The following is a 21300-nucleotide window of genomic DNA, read 5'->3' as shown; positions in this document are numbered from 1 at the left end:
ATGCTGACATTCTAATGCCACAGTGTTATGGCGCCCCCTGTCGCTAAAGAGGTCCTTTTACTTTTAGAGACCTGCCTAAGTGCTGTTTCTATACGTGTACCAATTTTGATAACCCTGACGTGTTCAAACCTCGGTATAATAATAATACTAATCTCATATAGAATTACAATTAGGGCATTTAGCAGACGCTTTTATCCAAAGCGACTTACGTCGGTTAATATACACATTGACACACCGACGGCAGAGTCAACCATTCAAGGCGACAGCCAGCTCGTCAGGAGCAGTTAGGGTTAAGTGTCTTGCTCAGGGACACAAACATCAGCTAGGAGGAGCTGGGGATCGAACTAGCGACCTATGGTTACAAGGCAACTGCTCTACCTCCTGAGCTAAGCCGACCCTCATAGCACTTTTCTCGCACTCAAAGCGCTTTACATAGGAGCACAACAATAAACAAACAAAAGGACATGTTAAGTTGATGGGGCTTGGGTTGGTGGATGATCTAGGGGTAGGTGGAGGAGAAGAGATGGGTCTTGAGGTGGGACTGGAAGATGGTGAGGGACTCGTAGTCACGGATATGTTGGGAGGGTGTTCCAGAGCCTGGGAGCTGCCCTGGAGAAGGCTATGTCGCCAAGGCTGAATGGTTGAAGTCAGTGTATTTTCCGCTTGGACTTCCATTGTAAAAAATACAATGGAAGTCTGCAACAGCCTGAACTGTGTAATCTAAGATGTAAACAATAAGTACCCCACATCATGTCCAGACTCCATCCGTAACTTGTAAACAAAATAAGACAATCAGTTATAAAACTGAAAATTCAGCAGGTCTTATTTATGAGTGCAAGTGCAAAGTACACAGAATTACAGCCACTACAAGCCAGTCCCCCAATGAGATTTCCACAAACATGCCGTTTTTTAGAGGCGGGTCCAGGAGGAGGGTGGGGGTGTGGCCCTGAGCAGCTTGCGGCCACGGTACCATGCGCTCTGTTTACAGTGGATGTATCGCAATGGCGAGGCGCACACAGCTTTTGGCCGTGTTCTGTAAATATTCTAGAACACTCCGGGTGCTCCGGCGGGAGTCCTGGAGCTCTATATCTAAATAATATCATATTATACATGGATATCTATATCATATAACAGGGATCTGCAACTAAGTTTGGCCTCCGGCCAATTTTTCCAGCCAGTAGGTGGCGGGCCAGAACATTATCAAAGGCTAGTTCAAGGAATTGATTAATGAAAGTGCATATCTGGAACTGCGACGGAGGCCCGTCAGCTGGCTTATTCATATGCCTACCAAGCACTAGATGACTCTTAAAAGACGTACATATAAACAAGTGTATGCCCTAATCACGTAAATGTCATGCCTGATCACGTTTTAAACAGCAAACGTGATTGTGATTATTGCGTTAAAAAATCGACTCCCTCTACCCCATGCTGCACTGTCTCCACAGAGACAACGCAGCGATATCATCAAGAGCAGTTCTAACTGGAGAGAATGTAAAATCCGCAAGCTGCTGATCATGTGAGAGAAGGTGATGCATTCGCATTAAAAAAAGACATTGAAAGGTGGTGCGTCTCTCTCTACGAGAGAGACGCAGAGGAACTGTCCTTACGAGGCTTTTGTCTGGATAAAAAAAACAAGTGGTCAGCAAAATAAAGAATATGTTGGCGTTTTTGAACTTGTAAATAGTTAGTCGCGTTTGTAGCCTACACTCCGACATGAACTCATTCTTGCATGAGGGTGTCTTGATTCATGAAAAAATAAAAACATTTGGGAATATGCAAATTATTCTAAAGAGGTCCAGACGCCGTGCGCAGCCCCGCCTTCTCCAGTGAACCAAGAAAGCCCGCGCCCTGACGAACGGGGGATTTTACCCCCTCGGTTATACACAGGAAACTTGAGATAAGACGGTGAAATCGCCGGGGTGCCAAGCCTCAACCGAACCAGCATGGCAACGTAGAAAGGTCTTATGCTGCAGAGAGGGCAGTAGTGCACACCTAAAAAAGCAGCCAACCACTCTTAAAACACTTAACACAACACGCACATACACCACGGCGGGTGCTGACTGACACGCACCCACACAAACCTCCGTTCCTAGCCTACTCACCGTTAGAAGAGCTGTAGGCGAAGAAGCCTCATCAGAGACTCTACTTGCGTTCAACAGCAAAGTCTCAGAGCTTGGCGTCTTAAATCTTTTGTGGACTTTTGAAAACGGCTCCTGTCTTTCTCTATGTGCAGTATCACACAAAAATACGTAGGCCTAATGTCTGGTCGCCATGGTTGTTGTATATAGGCCTATAGAGGGGGTTCCGTTTAATTTAATATTGCATAGTTTCCAATAACTCATAGTTTCCAATAATTATTGCATAACTTTCCGATGACTGTGACGGGTGTGTCTCGTCACGTCACTCGTCACGGAAAGAAAAAAAAATTCATTGTATCCGTCCCTTTACATTTAAGCTAACATATATAGATATCCAATATGAAAAATGTATGTCCTTGTGCAATCACGCAAATAAATTGCATCCAAAACAAGATAAGCTAGCTCTGTGACCTGTGTTAACCTAGCAAAGCTCAACTGGATCATTTGACAACAATGGTCCAGATCCTTTTTTGCCATTGCGTCAATTACACATCAGTCTATTTTTATGTTCTGCTCGTGAAAAATAAGTTATATATCATAATATAATTCTAAACATCGGTCTAATGGGAAAAAGGGACGAGTAGGACCATCCATTTGAAACAGCTGAGTTGGCGCAAATGTAGCCAACTTTCAATCTTTACAGATCTATCAGACTCCCGCCGTTTCCTTATTTTCAAATTACTTGAAAACACTGTTTAAATGTGTTTTGGATTCTCCACCCTCCAATGAATTGCTTTTTTGTTGTTCAATGAATGATGTTGTTGGGCATCGACAATGTTTGATTGGGCCAAGTGAAAAGACTAGACATCACACAGACAGCTATAATATGTTACAAGGCCTCTTCAAACCTACTTAGCATTAACAATCCCTTTCTCCTCCATGTCGTGGTTGAATCTGGACTTCAGATTCCCCAGTGGCTGGGGGCCGCTGAATTACAGTGAGCCAAAAATAAATAGGCGGTCAATAGTTACTAAGAAAAAATTGCCATTGACTAATTTTCATGGTCGATTACGTTGACTAAACGCGGCAGCACTATTATTAGGTGCTGAATTCTATGTTTGGAAATGGATTCCAAACAAATAACTTTACATGTTCTTGATGGTGCCATATTGTTATTTGTATCGAATCAACCTCATGGGGATGATATAACAGATGCTGTTTGAGGTCTACCTTTGAACTCAATTTTGACCGATTCCAGCTGGGTTTTAACTAAAGCAAAACTAGCCTTCGAACTAACTAGCAGCAGGTCTAAATAACTTCCGGTTCCTGCTATTAATGTTTTTTTTTCTGAAAGCTGAATATATTGGCTGTACTGCATTTTCTGCTTTCTATTTTTTTCATTCAGAATCTGACTGGTACTCAGGCAAAGCCATCAGACCAGCAAACCAATCGGAGCCAGGGTTCTACCCCCAACAGCAACAATTCTCTTCTTTTCCACCAATCAAAGGCGCCTAGTGTGCCTCTCACAGCTGAGCTGCAACAACAGTTGTTACAGCAGCAGCAATCACATCATGTCGCGCAGCAACAACACCATCAACAGTTGCCACAGCAACAGCAGAATCCTCTGTTACACCTGAAGCAGCAACACCAGATGATGCAGCTTCCACATCATCAACCGCACCAGCCTCAACTCCCGCAGGTTGTGCAGCAAGGATTTTCACAATTGCCCCAACAGCAACAACCGTTTCTGCAACAGTCACAGCAGATCCATCAACAACAGTTATTTACTCAACAGCAGCAACAGCAGCAGCAGCAACAACAACAACAACAACAACAACAACAGCAGCAGCAACAGCAGCAACAACAGCAGCAGCAGCATGCCTTCTCCCAGCAGCACCTGCGTCCTCAGCAGTTGATGCGGCCTGGACTTCAGCAACTGCAGCAGCAACAAGCGCTGCAGCAACAACTTCAGCAGTTCCAGCAGCAGCAACGTATGCAGATGCTGCAGCAGCAGCAGCAGCAGCAGCAGCAGAGCCAACAGCAGAAACAGTTACACCAGCAACAACTGCAGCAGCAGCAGCAGCAGCACTTCCTACAGCAACAGCAAATGCAGCAGCAGCAGCATCACTTACAGCAAATTCAACAGCAACAACATCTGCAGAATCAACAAGCTCTGCAGCACCAGAACCAACAGCACCACCAGCAGCAACATTCACAACAACAGCCACTCCAAACATCGGTGCAGCAGCAGCAGCCACCGCAGATATCCCAGTTGTTTGGCCATGAGCCAGGCCAAGAGAGTGAGTAAAACTGTAACACAACTCTAGTTTAACGCAGACCATGCTAAGCTATTACAAATTGATCCTAATAATGGCTGAAAACTGTAAGAATGAGTCTGTGTTGTAGCTGTGCCTTACTATTCCTGCACTCTTTACTTTCAGTTCCAGAGGATGGCTTCCTTCTAGGTTGTGTGTTTGCCATTGCAGACTATCCTGAACAGATGGCTGACAAACAGCTTCTTGCAACATGGAAGAGGGTATGTGTGTAATTCTTTCTTTTTTTAGAAATATTCAGTATTCTGTTCCAAGGTTATTACTGGGATAACCTTTCCGGGGCCGCTAGTGATGTTCAGTATTCGTACGCATATCTTTTTAAGAACATTTGAGTCTTGCACCCTTTCACACATGAAATAACAATATCGGAATAGATGAGCCAAGGGACAGTCCAGCAGATGGAGGCAATGCAACACTTATAGATGTCAGCTGCGTATTGAAAGGAGCTCCCTTATTTTGGAATCTGTCCAGGTCCCATTATTGCAAAAGGTTTGCCATGTTAGGATAAACAGTTGTGATTCAAATACATCCTCTGCGGAGTCTTCTGATCGGTTCACGTATAGCCATCAACACTGTGAAAGTGTTACGTTGGATGGACTTCTCCTGGCTAAGTTACTGCTTTATTTCATAACACGGAGGTACCAGCAGTGATCCGGAAATGTTACTAGCATGCGATATATATCGATCCCAGTTCCAATTCACAATGCAATGCAGGAAATCTAGGACAAGCATGTGTGAAAGGGGCTTCAGGCTATAAAATAGATCTTTGCAGAGGTTGTCTGGTAGTTTGGTGACACATGTAGAGGTTCAAAAACAGATGGAGCAACATGAAGGATTGGATTGCATTGGCTCTAAAATAAATTATAATCCCAAAAAATGTTTCCTAGGTTATCCAGGCTTGTGGGGGCACCGTTGACTCTTCTCTTAATAGTCGTAGCACACATCTGCTCTGTGAAAGCCAAGTGAGCAGCATGTATGTCCAGGTAAGTTCTTGGACATTTGAACTTCTAAAATGGCTAATTTTCTATTGATACTTGTATGTGTTGAGTGGTTGACGGTTAATGACACTCACACTACCCCATCAATGCCAGGCACTAAGAGAGGGGAAGCGCTGTGTGACAGCCCACTGGCTCAACACCATTCTGAAGAAGAAGAGGATGGTTCCCCCTCACAGAACATTGCACCTTCCATTCGCCTTTCCTCCAGGAGCTAAACCCTGCTCTCAACATGTAAGTCTGAGGGGAGGGTCACTAGAGATGGCGCCACTGATTTTTGCTTGCATGGTTATTGTGACATTTTCAGAATCCTCGGCCGAATATTAAATAAATTGTGTATTTGTGCGATGAGATGAAATCTTTTCGATGAGATGCATTGTGTTTATGTTAATAAATGTAATCTTTCATTTATGGAAAAATGGGAAAACCCTAATTTAAAAAATAAAGTAAATAAAGTTAAGATAATGACATGCATAACAGTTTTTAAAGCTATTAGTTCTGTATCCCCTTTCTGAGACCTAACTCTACTGCCCTGTTAGATTATATCGTTGACAGGCTTCGTGGATACAGACAGAGACGACCTGAAGCTAATGGCGTACCTGGCTGGAGCCCGATACACTGGTTACCTTTGCCGCAGCAACACGGTCCTCGTCTGCAAAGAGTAAGTTGAATGGGGCAGTTGATCATGCATAAAGTGTTTCTGTCTGTCTGTATGTGTCCTTCTGTCTGCTTAGAGTATTATTAGAGTATATTAATGTCCTTTTACATCAAGCACGTAAAAACGTGATGTCAAAAGTATTTACATTAGTTATTAAGCCAATATGCAACATTTTCTAATTATAATCATTGCGCCAGTGAAAAAGAAAGATGGATACAACTCTCAACCTCAAAAAGCCTAGTTAAGATGAGCTTATTATTTTCATCAAAATAACTTCATGTTTTTAGAGGATTTGATTATAATTATAAGCAACCTTAATTCACGTAGTTCAGTTCAAGTAAACATTGGCTTGTAGTGATGGCTGCTATCGATCTATCAATATGATTTCTTAATATTTTACTTTTTTCCTTTTCTGGTGATCGTTCATCCAGAATGTTATGCTCTCCATCCACACACACCGTAGAGTTGCACTATATGTGGCCGAAAAGCTAAACTTTCTCGCGGACACCGCAGTCAACCGCTGCCCAGAGAGCTCCACACGCCCACACAGACCAGGTCGCTGGTGCACATTGGGCGGGACGACTGAGTACATCAGAAAAGTTACTCAGACGGCACGAAATTAATAACACCTGCTCGCAGCAAAGTGGAACATTCATATAGTGTTTTGGGGAGAATGGCAAAAACATAGGATTTTACATGTTTTGTTTTTTTCCCCCCTTCACATAACTAGCAACATTTATCTAGCCTGAATTAAAAGAAAACATCTTTCCTAAACTTCTCAAATACTGATAGCAGCACCGGGTACGTTGGAGCTTATCGATACTAGAGTTCAAGTATAATAATAATTCAGCCCCGCGGTGTGTTAAGTAACGGGTTTCTGTGCTTAACGGTACGATCCCTACTTATACGTTTGTTTTGGTTTGGAATTGTGTTTCATTTAGGTTTCAATGGTTATGATGGACTAATATTTGTTAATACATATAATTGTAATAAAAATGAATCTATGCTAGACTAATATCTTCAAGGATTCTGTCAAATGGTTATTTTCTTTAATATGCTCTTGTCCCTATGTAAATCACTGTCTCTCCAGCCCCAGTGGACTGAAATATGAGAAGGCCAAGGAGTGGAAGATACCCTGTGTCAACGCTCAGTGGCTTTGTGACATCCTGCTGGGGAACTTTGATGCTCTAAGGCAGATCCAGCACAGTCGCTACTCTAACTATAACCACGCTGAACCACTGGTGCCTAACCAACTGCTTGTGCATAATCTACTAGGTATGTATGCATTCATATATTTGTTGAGAATAAATTGTGCAATATCATCAACAATTACCAAAAGTGAAAGAAAAGAGAAAGCAACCTCAGATTACCTTTTCCAACTATGAACTATGACCCCTGGTATGGAAGTACATCTGTCACCGGATTTTGAAAATAAAAAGCCATTGAATTTTATGCACTGAATACTTATGCATTGAAATAACGTATCTGGATTTTTTGCCTCTGAAATTAACTCTTTAAATTTGAAACAAATCATTTTCACCTTTATTTTTCAATGTAAAAAAATTCAAAGCTAAATATTCAACGTCAACAATTCAACGTTAAAGACTTCAACTTAAATATTTTCAACGTCCCCAAATTCAACATGCCAAAGTCAGCTGCAAAATTCTATGTATGAAATTCAGCGTCTACATCGGGGGACCCAAGGAAGAGCAATCGATCCTATATGCTAGATCGCGGTCAAGCAAGTGGAGCGAGACGGAGCAAGAGCGTCACTCGTTCGATACCTGACTGATGCGGGAAGGCATTTGCAAAGGTGGTCTTAGCCATGGCCAGCGGCAACGGCTTTGATGATGGGTCTTTCTTTCTTGATTCAAACGTTAATTCTAAACAGCATTTTACACAGTAGCCTATAATAGGAAATTCACAAAGGTAAATCAACGTCATTAAACACTGACTGTAGCTTTTTATGGGGGGAGAAGCAACGGTGGTGGACCTTACTAAACGCCCTTTCAATTGTATGGGTCTGTAAAATGCAAATCAAATGTATTTATTAAGCACATTTAATAACAAGTACTGTGGAACGATAGTGCAGAGCCGACAGTATTGCTCACTGAGTGGTAACTGTAGCGGCAGCAGCTTGTTGTTCCAGTGGAAGCACGGCGTGCCTCGGGAAGAAGCACCCGAAAGCAAACTGCGTTTAATTTGTCATCCTCATATCTGTATCATGCCCAATACTGTTGGCTCTGCGCGCTCGCTGCGCTCTCGTTATACCACCACAGGGGCATATCAACCGTTTTGCTCCAGCCACTTAACGTGCGCCCAAAACGTCACAAAACGAATACCCCCAATCCGAGTGATCTATGACGAAACAAACGTTAAGTTTTAAGCTTGGGCATGTTTCCGCACGTGACCTACTTCATGTCTGTCTACGTTTCAAACTCCTCCATGTTGCAGAAAATGTCCAACAGCGCCCGCTCGGTCCTTGATTGACCGCGATCTTGCACCTAGTACGAATTGCTCTTCCTTGGGTTCCCGGATGTTAACACGGAATTTCATGCATTGGATTTTACTGCTGACTTTGGAATTTTGAATTGGGGACATTGAAAATATTTAAGTTGAAGTCTTTAACGTTGAATATTTGAAAAATAAAGTTGAAAATTATTAGTTGAAAATTTAAAGATTTAAGTTCAGAGGCAAAAAATCCAGAGACGTTATTTCAATGCATAAATATTCAGTGGTCAAAATTCAATTGCTTTTTATTTTCAAAATTCGATGAGACAGATTTACTTCCATACCTAGTCTCCAGTGTTTTCCTTATGATGAAATATGCTGGCTTGAAAAAATTCTGCTACTTTGCAGAATTTCCATTTGTAGCATACTATCCATGTTGCCCTCCGTAATGTGAACTTTTGTATGTGGTTGATTTCATCATTTGTTTTTCCTTAATGCAGGTGCCTGGCGGACTCCAGTCAAAGTCTCTGCAGAAGCACTTGCAGTAAGTAGCCCTGGCTTTATTCTTTGCAATACTAAAGATCTACAGGCACCCTGTAGAAGTTTTAATTTTACTTTTTACTTTTACTATTTAAAAAACAAAACCTGTGTGTACCAAAGTGCACTACTGAATATGTTGTGCACACAGACAATAATCATGCAGTCAAATTCGGGAAACAATAAAAAATGGATATAAAGTGCAAACGCAAAATGCAAAAATCCACTCCTGTAACCATGAGAGCCTCTTGACACAACAAACACAATATAAACATTAAACCATGTTTTTACCTCAATCTAGGATTTCTTTACTACATTCAGCAGCGCTCGTCGATGTCAAACTCACACCAAACTGCCAAATTGAGAGGTTTACAATATCTATCATAAGTCCCTAATGTTTCATATCAATGCTTCGAAATAATATGTGTAGCCATATTCCTGATAATACTAGTTTTGAAATCCCGTGACTAAACTGTGGGCACAGATGACTACACTTTAGGAAGGGGATAGGATAACTAAAAAACTATCCTTCCTTAATTACGTTTTGAAGTATAAGTTTAACTTATAACTTTTTAGTTCGCTCTCTTTGTTCCGGACCAAAATACAATGTTTATTTTTTGGTTCGGTGCAGTTCCTTTTCACATTCAGTCCCAGAATTTGACAACAAACCCACATGTGTGCAAAGATTGTTCAATCATTGGACGAAAAGGTCGAATGATAAAGGTCATTTATGTAAAGCGTTTATGTAAAGTGTACATTAAAAAAAAAAGGGAGAAAAAGCGCTGGTGAAAGTAAACAGTCATGGATATCCAGCGTGATATACATTGATCTGCGGACTGGTCCAACTCCTTCTCCCTCATCCTGCTGTTGAATGGGTTAAATGCGATTAAGACCAACGTATGTTCCACCTTTTCAATTATGCTTTTTTGCAGTTTCAGTTGCATGATGTTCCCTAAAACTGATAATCTTTTATTGGAGTGCATGTAGACATATTTGCTGTCGTTGGATGTCCAAAATATGGAGTCTTTAGATTAGCGGTTCAGGATTTCAGAACCACGCTACTTATTGAACCAATGAGCAGGTCACAAAAACCAAAGGGTTAACGAGTTCTCAAACTGTCCGCTTGCTTTTCAGAGCCTCAAGCTGCTTCAAAAACAGAGGTTGACTGACTCCCAGCCACCAAGCAAAAAAGCAAGGTTGGAAAGCCTCTTTTTATCTTGTGATCTATTCATAGTCACTATTTCCTGAAACAGACAACTCAGAACGATATTGAAGACTTCCTTATTTTTTGTCTGTATTAAGGCTTGAGGAGATCCAATCATCCAATCAGAAGCTCACCCCAGAGTCTACACCTCATGTCACTTTCACAGGTTTTGAGCCCATTCAGGTGCAACAGTACATTAAGGTACAGTTTCAGTTTCCCTTTTAACGTGATTTTTCTGTTGTCCACAAAAGTCCTAAAAAGAAAGCCCATAGACATATCTTTACCATATCTGGTAAACATGGGTTCCTGTAAACTAGTGAAAGCCTCAACTACTTTTTTTTACTCAGAGTATATTAAGGGGTCTGGATAAACTCTAGGGGGTACACCCTAAATATGAAAACCTGGAAATGGTCCTTTTGTTTCAACATGGTCTTAAAATGCAGATTCAGCAATATGATAGAACTTGCCAGTTCTATCATATTGCTGAATCTTGTATGAACTTAGTTATTCGTGTCCTTTTGAAATGCCCCTAGTTGCTCACCTCTACGTTCTCTTGCAGAGAGTACATGCCTTAGGGGGTGAGCTCTCCGACAGTGTCCAGAAAACCACCCACCTGGTCGCTGGCCGGGTGACACGCACCGTCAAGTTCCTAGCATCCATGTCTGTTGTCAAGCATATTGTCACACCAGAATGGCTGGAAGAAAGCTGGAGGAGCCAGAAGTTTGTAGGTAAATGTGGCTTTTGTGCATTCATGTCTGTGTTAGGACCACTTTAGACCACCAACATACAGTTCCTGAAGGCCCATGCCCAACAGGCTGCAGACCACTGCCGACTGTGATCAGGGCTGATGGTCTGTAGTGACGCCCACCCTAGAGTCGGGAAGGAATTAAAATACGCTAAATGGCACCAACCTTAATGGTTTAAAAATGCCGGTACAGGTCAAATCAACTTTGGGATAAGATTGAATTGTAGGAAGTGAAATATTCACTGCCAATGTAATTTGATGACAAAAATTAGCTTGTTCATTTCTTAAAATCAACATTGGATGTGTATCTTCAATTATGTGAAATAAAAAATGTGCATATCACTCAGTAACTTCACTGTTATATACCCCACAAACAATAACTCCACATTCATGGTATGCTAATGCCGTTTTCTACTCCTTTGGTCCTGATTACTGATTGCTTTGCGCCCTCTAGACGAGCAGAGCTACATACTAAGGGATGCAGAGGCCGAAGTGCTGTTTGAATTCAGTTTAGAAGATTCCCTGAAGAGAGCCCACAGTACACCACTTTTTAAGGTTGGTTTTCTTTTTTTCTCATCAAAAGGTGTTCAAATAATAATAATAATGCCAGTGCTAGCTTAGCATTCTAAGTGCTAGCTGCTGTCATCTGTTTTGATAGGCTGTGCAGCATGGTGATTTGTGTGTCACGCAGTAGACTTGAGGTGATCATGTCACTGTCTACTAGGAGCTTCATTTAACAACATTACTTTCATGTAGGCTATTCATGACATGAATAGCCTACATTGGTTTGTCTGTGTAATTTGGATACTAAGTTTGATGCACTATCTCCGTCCTCTGAAAGTGTGTCACTGCTAGCTTTGCTGTTTAAGCTGGGCTAGTACTTAGAGGCTGCCCAACCAAAAAAAGTTGTTTTTTGACACACGTGTAACATTTTTCTTATAATTGATAGAAATAATTATTTATATTATGTTAATAACATAATATAAATATGATGTTAATATAATAATATGATTATTATTATAAGGGGTGTAACGATCCATCGATGTAGATCGATACATCGATTTATTGGCGAACGATCAAACTGCATCGATGCAACGCCCAAACATCGATGCACATCGCTGTATTATGCGCTTTTATTTTGACAATCTCCTTGCGCGGGTGTTTGTGAAACCATTTCTGCGCAAGTGCGCCAAGCCACGCACGTATCCGTTCCTTCGTTAATGGGTCCATGATCCGTTCACCAGTTAAACCAGGCAGCAACAGCGAGCACATGTGTGAGCGCCAGGATGTCTAGTTTTGAATAAAAGTAGCCCAATTGGGCGGGAATTTGCCCAATCTGGCAACACGAACGGCTTATAACAGCCAAGATGATTCCGAGGGATGTTTTGTTTTTAGAAGAAAACTATCCACATAGGTTGGGAATGCCTGGTCTATGTTCAAAATGAAAGATCATTACAGGCTCTTTAAGTTAAGCCATAAAAAAACGTTCAAACTTAAATGCAATGTGGCACTTAATTATTTGTATCAAAAATGGATTGTTTTTGATTTAAAAATAAATAAAAGAAATAAAATAATGAAATTATAATTAAGTGTTTTTTTGTAAGTTGATGTGAATGTAAGAGGTTGTGTTAAATGGGTATATGATATCATCTCATGTCAATCGCATGCCCCTGAATTTTTTCGAAATCGAATCGCAGAAGACTTGTGATATTTTGGCAAATATCGTATCGTTGTCCAATGAATCGATTTAATATCGTATCGTGATGAAACCAGAGATTTACACCCCTATATATATCGTATTAGTGGCTGGTGCAAATTACGCTTTCCCTTTTTTATTTGAATGGGAACATGGTTTGTGATTCTACATTTCATTAAGTAAGTTTATTACCTGTGGTTGTAGGGGAAGTACTTCTACATCACCCCAGGAATCTGCCCAAGCCTCGGCACCATGAAGGCAATCTTGGAGAGCGCTGGTGGAAAGCTTCTGCCCAAGCAGCCTTCCTATCGGAAGATCATGGAACACAAGCAGAACAAGGTTGGTATAGAAGAACAAGACATTGTAGATTTGTTCATTTAGGTGACCCAACTAAACATCAGAGGAGGTAACACTTCAATTCATAGCTCTGTAAGAAAAACTCTAATCAAAATTAAATACATTTATTTTTAAAGTTGATTGTTTTAGTCTCTGGGTATGGCCATCTTGCCATCATCTCAGTGTGTGACGTCACAGGAATGGTTTTGACTGATGTCGAGTACAGTATAAAAGTATAGGTCACGTACAACAACCATGCAGCTGTACAGTTTAAAAGTATAGATGTAGAACAACAACGATGCAGAGGTACAGTATGAAAGTATAGGTGAACAACAACCATGCAGTCAACCACAAAAGATACAAAAGGGAGGAGATTGCCGTAATGAATTATTGGTTGAATATTTGTCGATTGGTATTATTAGCTGATATGGGACTATCACAGACAGATTGGTTTCAGTGTAAATTCGGACGATAGTCTCCTTAAATAGCACATATGAAATGATGAAATTATGCAGGCTTAACGCCACCAGATGATCTGTTAAGGTACCGGTGTTCTCCGTAATTGTGGCACTGCTGAACCATGCACCTACACCAGGGGTCGGCAACTGGCGTCCTGCGGGCCATAAGTGGCCCGCAGGACATTATCTGGCCCGACAGATTATTCTGAAGTCATATAATAATTATTTCTTTTTTTTTTTTTTTAGCATGTCAAATATCTATATGTTAGCTTAAATATAAATGTACAGTAAACTTTTTTTTCTTCCACCTGCTGGCTGGGAAAAAAATTGTCCCAAGGCCAAACGTAGTTGTCGACCCCTGCTCTACACCGTGCCCCTGGTGTAGGGGTATGGTGCATGCAGCACTCACCTGATGCAACATTTCCAACTGCCACTAAGGGGGCTGACCCCTGGTATTCACAATGAGGGTTGCACCAGGCCCTCGTCAATGCCACCACCTCTGCTGCCTGAGCTGATTATATGACAACCATATAACCTTAGAATGAGCACAGAAATGCACATTTTTTTGGACCAAAAACATATAATTACAGTGAATTGACATTTTGCTCCTGTTGCGCTACAGATGTGGCTGTAGAGAAGGTCAAAGCTTTCCGAAGCTACACAACTTTACGCTTTAAATCAACAAACTGATTGAGGAATGGCAAGAAAGACGCCTAATGCACGACAGGTTTTATACTCTGGTATTGTGGATTCAGAGTCAAAGGATGACCCTTTTGATGAAGGGGAAGAGAGCAAAATTGAGGATGTTGGTGATGAGGGAGGAGAGATGGGAAATTGTATAGCCCTTGGGGTGGAATCGAGGGCAGACTCAGATTCAGAAACATAGCTCGACGGCCGATGTTCATAGTGTATAAAGTCGTGAAGTCGCTTGTGATCTTTATCATTCATGAATTTTAAGAAATGGGGTTTGCGAAAAAGACACAGCTTGGCAACGGACGAAGTTGAAACTTTTGGAGAAAAGCAGCCCAATGTCACGCTGTGGCAGCCCATCACATACGCCGGCTGTAGCTATGGCCATGCTACGTGCCTCCTCCTTGGCTTTACAGGGCTCATCCAGACACGCAGGGCGCTGATGTTGAATCCCCGTTTATTGTACGGTTGGCAGATAGTGATTCATGGGCTGGAGCTCCATGTTCCCATGCAGGGGAACGTCATGAATGATATCAAGATAACGAGCAACTTCACAACTTAACACTGTAAACGTGATCCACGTTGTAGCTGAGTATTTTACAGCGGGTGTCACGCAGGTTTACGATAAGACGAATAACTAAATTTATATCAGACTAAACTTTGAGTTTACATGACAATTTACTTGAATTGTTTTTATTCATAACTGGTTATAGTGTATTATCTTCACAGATGTATGCATTGAAGTTGTTTAAAGAACTGGGATACATTTTAAGATATTTTGCAACATTACTTTTTATTATTCCTGCTATTATTTTTTAGCTGGCCATAAGATGGTTATTTCCAGCTGAAAGAACCTGGGATGTTTGCGAGACACAAACATCCTCATTGAATAATATTATTTCTATATTTTTCTACAGAACCTTCCAGAAATTCTTCTTATTTCCTGTGAAAATGACCTTCACCTTTGTAGAGACTTCTTCTTGAAGAACATTGGTGAGATTCAGAAGTCATTACACACAAGAAAATATATGACTTTAGATGTGTTCATATCTTATCCATCTGATTATCTACACAATTTAAATAAAAGGGTTAGATAGCCATTATAGCAGTTATAGCCAAGTACAAAACCCAACTCACAATCAAATGCACACAATCTGAATGATTTTCTATCTTCCCCTCACATTCAGATGTACACAACGCAGAGTTCATCTTAACCGGAGTTCTAACCCAGAAGTTGGATTATGTCTCATATCCTTTCAAAAAGTGTGTGTGTGTGTGTGTGTGTGTGTGTGTGTGTGTGTGTGTGTGTGTGTGTGTGTGTGTGTGTGTGTGTGTGTGTGTGTGTGTGTGTGTGTGTGTGTGTGTGTGTGTAATCCTCAATTCAAGTGTAAATATTATTTCAGATGACAACCACCATTCTTTCCTTGACAATCTCACATATAAATTCACCTGATGGCACAATGGATGGACCTGACGGATGCAAACAGAACGAGAAAATGGGTTATAAAAGACATATTGCACTCCCGATCTTCTTTCCTCGGATTTAGAACTTTAATTTGTAATGTACAATATGTCAACAATTCCAGATTTAGATTCCATTTTTGTACTGATGAATGTGTCAATTGTTAAGCAGTCATTTTTGTAGATTTTGAGTGAAGATTGAATGGATGTTATTTTTGTGAAATTGTCTAAATGATGTACATTTTAAACAATTTGAAATATTAAATAATTCAAAGCTTTAGTAAACACATGCTGCTTTTGAAAATAAAAGTACTGTTATGAAAAGACTTTGCGTACACCTTAGTATTTCCCTCCCAAATTGTTTGTGTATAAATTTGCTTTTCTAACCTGTATAGTAAAGCTGAATAAATGCCACATTTTGGATAATAAAATAGGTATATTTTCTTCGAGCCAACATTACAAGTTGCACAATGTAGGTAAATTAAAAACAAATGATTCATATGTTGCGTAAACAATTTATTAAAAACAAACATGTTCATTCTGAACTATAAACAAAAGTTTTTTTTACCCTGATAAAGAGGGAAAAAAAACTCATGCTGGCATAATTGTACAAGTTGTACAATTTTGATGATCGCTACCCAAAGAGGGTCAAGGCCAAAGTATACAACTACGGGTCCGTAATCCCACTCCGTAACTACGGAGACCCCTCGAGCGTTCGCAGTTCTCCGTCGAGATGTTGGATACGCAACGCAATCCGCCACCCGATCGACCTTATGTTGACTACTAACCATGTAAATAGTATTTGTAAAACTTCCAAAGCATTTTAAATCTTATTTTGTGTTCTATTGGTCCTTAATGTGCAATGTAAACAAGGTATAAAGTAAATAATGTGCAAAGTCAAATCACGAAAAGTGATTCCGGAAATGATTTGGTTAGAGGACCAATCACAGCCCTTGCCTTCTCGGTCCGTCTCCGTTGCGTCGACGGATAGTTAAAAAATATTGGATGCGCACATAAGCTACGGAGAGGTTCTCCGACAGTCTCTCCAGCTCTAACCCGCTCCGCATGAACATTGGGCCATGGTTTCTCTGTCCGAGTCGTGGTGATGGTTAAGCTCTCATAACCCCATGGTGTGTGGCACATTTTATATTCGTCTCTAATTATACCGCTAATACACGACGGTACGAACGATGAGAAAAACGCAAAGTTGCTGTGGGTTGAAACACTCTTTCCTCAAACTTTCAGTTAAATTCCAGCTGAAACTGTTTTTAGATAATCATGAAAAATGTATCCCGCCAATACGTTTTGGTAAGTGTTAATGCATCAATAAAGTATAAGGAAGACGAAAAACATTTTCAAAAGACTGCTGAAATGATAGGGTTAGAACAACAGTGGCCTGGTATACACGGAAAAGCCCTGCTCATTATGCAAATTGGCAAAAAAACCTAACCTGTAGTTTTCTATTTTTTATTATGTTGAAACCATACCCTGACACCCTGCACTGGGCAGTCTTCATCCCTACCAAACATTTGATGAAGCGACGCAGGCCCTTCTCTTGACGCCTCGTTCACACTACATTGCATCCGTTGACGGATTGGGCTTTTTGACGTATCAATGTGTTTTCCCGAGTTGTATTACAAAGGCGATTTCATTGGACAGTGTACTTGCGTATATTTGCATAATGCGTTCTGATTGGCCGACGGATTCGTCGCTGCCTGAAAAGTTGAACATTTCTCAACTTTTTGACGCAGGCCATGTAGCCGACCCACAATGCATTTCGAGAGCATCCCATGCAAAGTCAATGAGAACCGTGGATGGACGCATGTAGTGTGAATGCTCCCTTACTGCGCCTGGAAAGTATTACAGCAACGTACAAGGCACGAGAACGATTGTTCAACATTGTCTTTGCTAAACAAAGACATGTTTCATTTCGAGAGGGAAGGCCATTGAGGGCAAAAAAAAGTGGTTCATTATGCAGTAAAAACAATTGTGAAAAGCAATGTTATAAACGCAATTAGCATTATACACATGTTACATGCCTTTAAATATAAAGTACACACATTAGAAATGAGTCGTTCTGGACTCTCCTGGTGATGAAAAACAAATTTGATCCTTTGTGGTATGGTCGACTCGGGCCAGGTTTGACTCGGAGAGTGGTACATGTTCAACACATGGTTTATTCTAACAGAGGACCGGAACGTCCACAGAGGCTCAGGGAGCCCAGACTTTGACTTATAGTTCTGCCGGGATGGGAGAGTCCCCCTTTGTTATATGATTTACCAGGTGAGCGGGTTCTGGTCCTCATCCCGACAGCGGAATGCAAATTCCTGGGCAAGTGGCAGGCACCATATGAGGTGGTCGACCGGGTGGGGGAGGTGAACTACCGGGTCAGGCAGCCGGGGAGGCGTAAACCTACCCAATTATACCATGTTAACCTCCTCAAACAGTGGAAGGCCGGGACAACCCCACCAGTTCCGACTCCCTTGGTCCTTGTCGCCCGGCACAGGGTACCGGAGGTCCCGATGGGAGAAGACCTCAGTCCCGCCCAGAGACAGGACCTCACCGAAGTCGTGCTGCAGCACCAGGATGTGGGTTTTGCGACTTTAGGAGACTGAACAAGGTCTCGGAGTTTGCTGCGTACCCCATGCCACGGGTCGATGAACTCATAGAGCGGCTTGGGCCCGCCCGCTACCTCACCACCCTCAACCTCACAAAGGGATATTGAAAGGTCCCCCTCACGAGAACCGCCCGGGAGAAAACGGCGTTCGCCACCCCCAGAGGACTATGCCAGTACAAGGTACTCCCCTCCGGCGTACATGGAGCCCCGGCCGCCTTCCAGCGCATGATGGACCAGCTCCTGCGACCACACCAGGCCTACGCCGCCGCATACATTGATGATATTATCATCCATAGCGCCAGCTGGGACATACACCTACAACACCTACGGGCGGTCCTGCGGGAGCTGAGGAAGGCGGGTCTCACCGCCAACCCAACCAAGTGCCACCTGGGCCTAGAGGAGGCCTCCTACCTGGGCTACAGAGTCGGACGCGGGAACGTCCGACCTCAGGAGGACAAGGTAAAGACCATCCTGGACTGGCCACGCCCCACCACCAAGAAACAGGTAAAGTCGTTCCTCGGGTTGGTGGGATATTACCAAAGGTTCATTCCCGGTTTCGCCACTCTGAAAGATTCAGAGTGCCTGCCTGCCTGCCTGCCTGCCTGCCTGCCTGCCTGCCTGCTTGCCTGCATTATGAAAGGGGCGAGCTTTATTAGCTAGAGTAGCTTACCAAAAGTTATTACCTGTTCATCAGTGGCTGTTGGTGCATTTGAAAAGATGGATGGCACCGCATTCGTTTCCAGCGATGCCTTGCTCGTTAGATTGCTTGGTTTCTCAAAGTCGTCCGGTCTGAAATGATCGCTACAAATTTTCCAATTGCGAGCAGTTTCCGCCGGTGTTTTGATGTCCAAGCCAGCAGCAACAAGCCTCAGTTGAGTCCTTTCTGGATCTCGCAATGGAAATTAATGGAAACTTTGTGGTCCCCATGTAGCGTTTATTTCTACAATTGCTAAATGCACACTGAACCAGCATGTTGCGAGTCGTTCAATCCGCTTCTGTCCCATGCTTGTCTGTTTACTTTTTGCTGTAGTGATTCGGTTACACATCTAACCAGAGCAAAGTAAAATTCCGCTGCTGCTGAGAAAGTAGTCCCTCGATGATTCATGCGATGCGAGGTTAGTTTTATTTCTAACATTATTCTATCAACACAGACATTTAAATCTATAGTCTGTCGTTTTAATTGACTTACCTCGGGTGTACTGTGGAGTGGGTAAGACTGTTTTTAATAGCAGGCTAGCATTGCCCGTTGCCGTGCGCTAGCCTAGCACGAGCGAACTCTGCAACTAGAAGGACTGAATGAAATGTGTTGAAAACTGTCTCCACTGATAAAGAACACCAATGCTCACTTGGGAATCAGGCCTTATGTCCAAAATTCCGAACTACCCCTTTAAAACATAATACACAATAAGTGAAATGTTTTCATCACTGCTCTTTTATCCCAATACTCCCCCCCCCCCCCCCCCCCCCCCCCCCCCCCCCTCTTCATTTGTGCAATCCCATGGACTTCTGAGCCATCATTTCACTTCTCAAGCACGGTTGTGTGGCAAACCGCTCAAAATACTTGTTTGTGATACCTGTTTGTTCTCGTCATTGACTTAAAGAAGGTCAGGAAAAGGAAAAGTCTCCTTGCTAAACAGCATGTGTTGAACAATGGGAAATTCTATCAAACATAATATTTGCATTTGGGCATTTAGCAGATGCTTTTATCCAAAGCGACTTACAATAAGTACATTTGACTGAAGAAAGAGGAACAACATATTGCTGTCGGTACAGTAAGGATGTTCAATCACGAGATTGACAAAAGATAGCTAGGATAAGATGCTTCACAAAGCTGAGTACCAGGACATGATACCAGGACACTCCTACTTTTAGTTTGTGCAACATAAAAGCAGTTATTGAGGAGGCTGGCCATGTCACATAGACCTGGAGACCATAGATCTGCCTTGTTTAGTAATACATTGTTACTCCTTTTGATGAAAAGGGATAGTCTTTTTTACATTCTTATATTTTGGAAGTGTCATTTATTGCTTTACATGAAGATAACTTCAAACGTACCTTTAAACATAAATTCCATCGATTTTCTGTACGACTAAATGGATTTCTGTCGGTCTGATCACACAATCACATACTGTCGCGCACAAAAAAGGCAGAAAATGGATGGAAAATATAGTACGTCTCTTTAACAACACCTTCCAAGATTTAATGTGACAATTCCTGATAGATTTGATTTAGGCTAATTAATTATTGTAATGAGGGGGCTGGGGTAGTTACTGGTAAAGTTCTAATTGCTAGCTGTCAGACGTATTGCCTGGGGTGCTCTCCTTCCATCAGGGGCTGGTGGATACTGTTCCAAACGGCCCGCGGCAGCGCCCTCCAAACAGGGGAAATTGAATTATTCGCATAAGTCTTAAACCAAGGTCATGGACTAGATTTCCTTTTTACAGCTTACCAGGGTATTATGCTCAAGCTAATAAATTGGTGATAAATACGGTCTTGATTATCTGTCCTCTAGCAACCTGTGCGAAAGCTGTCATGTCCAAATCAGTCCCAATCATCAACTGTGAGACATTAAAAAGTGTGGGACTTCCAAAAACCTGTAAAGGTGGTGGGAACATAATTGTGTCATATTTATTATAAGTGGCAATGTATGCAGATATTTCAAAGCATAGATTAGTATGACAGAACATCAAATATTATTTTTATTACTCACACAGTTATAACACTTTAATTGTAATTGCCTAATTTTATTGATGCACTGATCTCTTATCTTTCAATTATTCAGACAATACAAAATAGTTATCTAAATCTGAACTGTTGAATACATTTTTATTTAATTTGAAATAATTTGATAATTTGATTTTGTAGTATGATTTTCTTTTTTTGTAGCTTGAGTTTGTTTAAATCATCAAGTGGCTAACTCTTTGAGGACTTCCTGTGAGCACACGCACACACACACACACACACACACACACACACACACACACACACACACACACACACACACACACACAGTTAATCGTAATTACTTCTAATTAGAAATG

At 41.7% G+C, this 21300-nt stretch overlaps 1 protein-coding gene across 2 annotated transcripts in view; it reads left to right on the top strand.

The window, feature by feature from the left end:
- The window catches only part of paxip1 (PAX interacting (with transcription-activation domain) protein 1), a 28011-nt gene extending 12067 nt beyond the window's left edge, over positions 1 to 15944 (top strand). Inside the window, exons 9-24 of one of the 2 annotated variants that reach the window (XM_079750489.1) lie at positions 3484 to 3777; positions 3874 to 4378; positions 4520 to 4614; positions 5299 to 5394; positions 5503 to 5640; positions 5946 to 6067; positions 7155 to 7339; positions 9016 to 9059; positions 10187 to 10248; positions 10355 to 10457; positions 10816 to 10984; positions 11456 to 11556; positions 12902 to 13036; positions 15099 to 15174; positions 15369 to 15433; positions 15623 to 15944. In XM_079750489.1, the coding sequence (XP_079606615.1) occupies positions 3484 to 3777; positions 3874 to 4378; positions 4520 to 4614; positions 5299 to 5394; positions 5503 to 5640; positions 5946 to 6067; positions 7155 to 7339; positions 9016 to 9059; positions 10187 to 10248; positions 10355 to 10457; positions 10816 to 10984; positions 11456 to 11556; positions 12902 to 13036; positions 15099 to 15174; positions 15369 to 15433; positions 15623 to 15634 (2202 nt within the window). In that variant the 3' untranslated portion in view covers positions 15635 to 15944. Of the gene's footprint in view, positions 1 to 3483; positions 4379 to 4519; positions 4615 to 5298; positions 5395 to 5502; positions 5641 to 5945; positions 6068 to 7154; positions 7340 to 9015; positions 9060 to 10186; positions 10249 to 10354; positions 10458 to 10815; positions 10985 to 11455; positions 11557 to 12901; positions 13037 to 15098; positions 15175 to 15368; positions 15434 to 15622 lie in introns of both variants that reach the window. The other variant, XM_079750488.1, reaches the window with a different exon arrangement.
- Positions 15945 to 21300: the final 5356 nt, after the last annotated feature.

This window comes from Pollachius pollachius, assembly GCF_949987615.1.
Source record: "Pollachius pollachius genome assembly, chromosome: 14".
Classification (NCBI taxonomy): Eukaryota; Metazoa; Chordata; class Actinopteri; order Gadiformes; family Gadidae; genus Pollachius; species Pollachius pollachius.
This window is presented reverse-complemented; position numbering and strand designations above follow the sequence as displayed.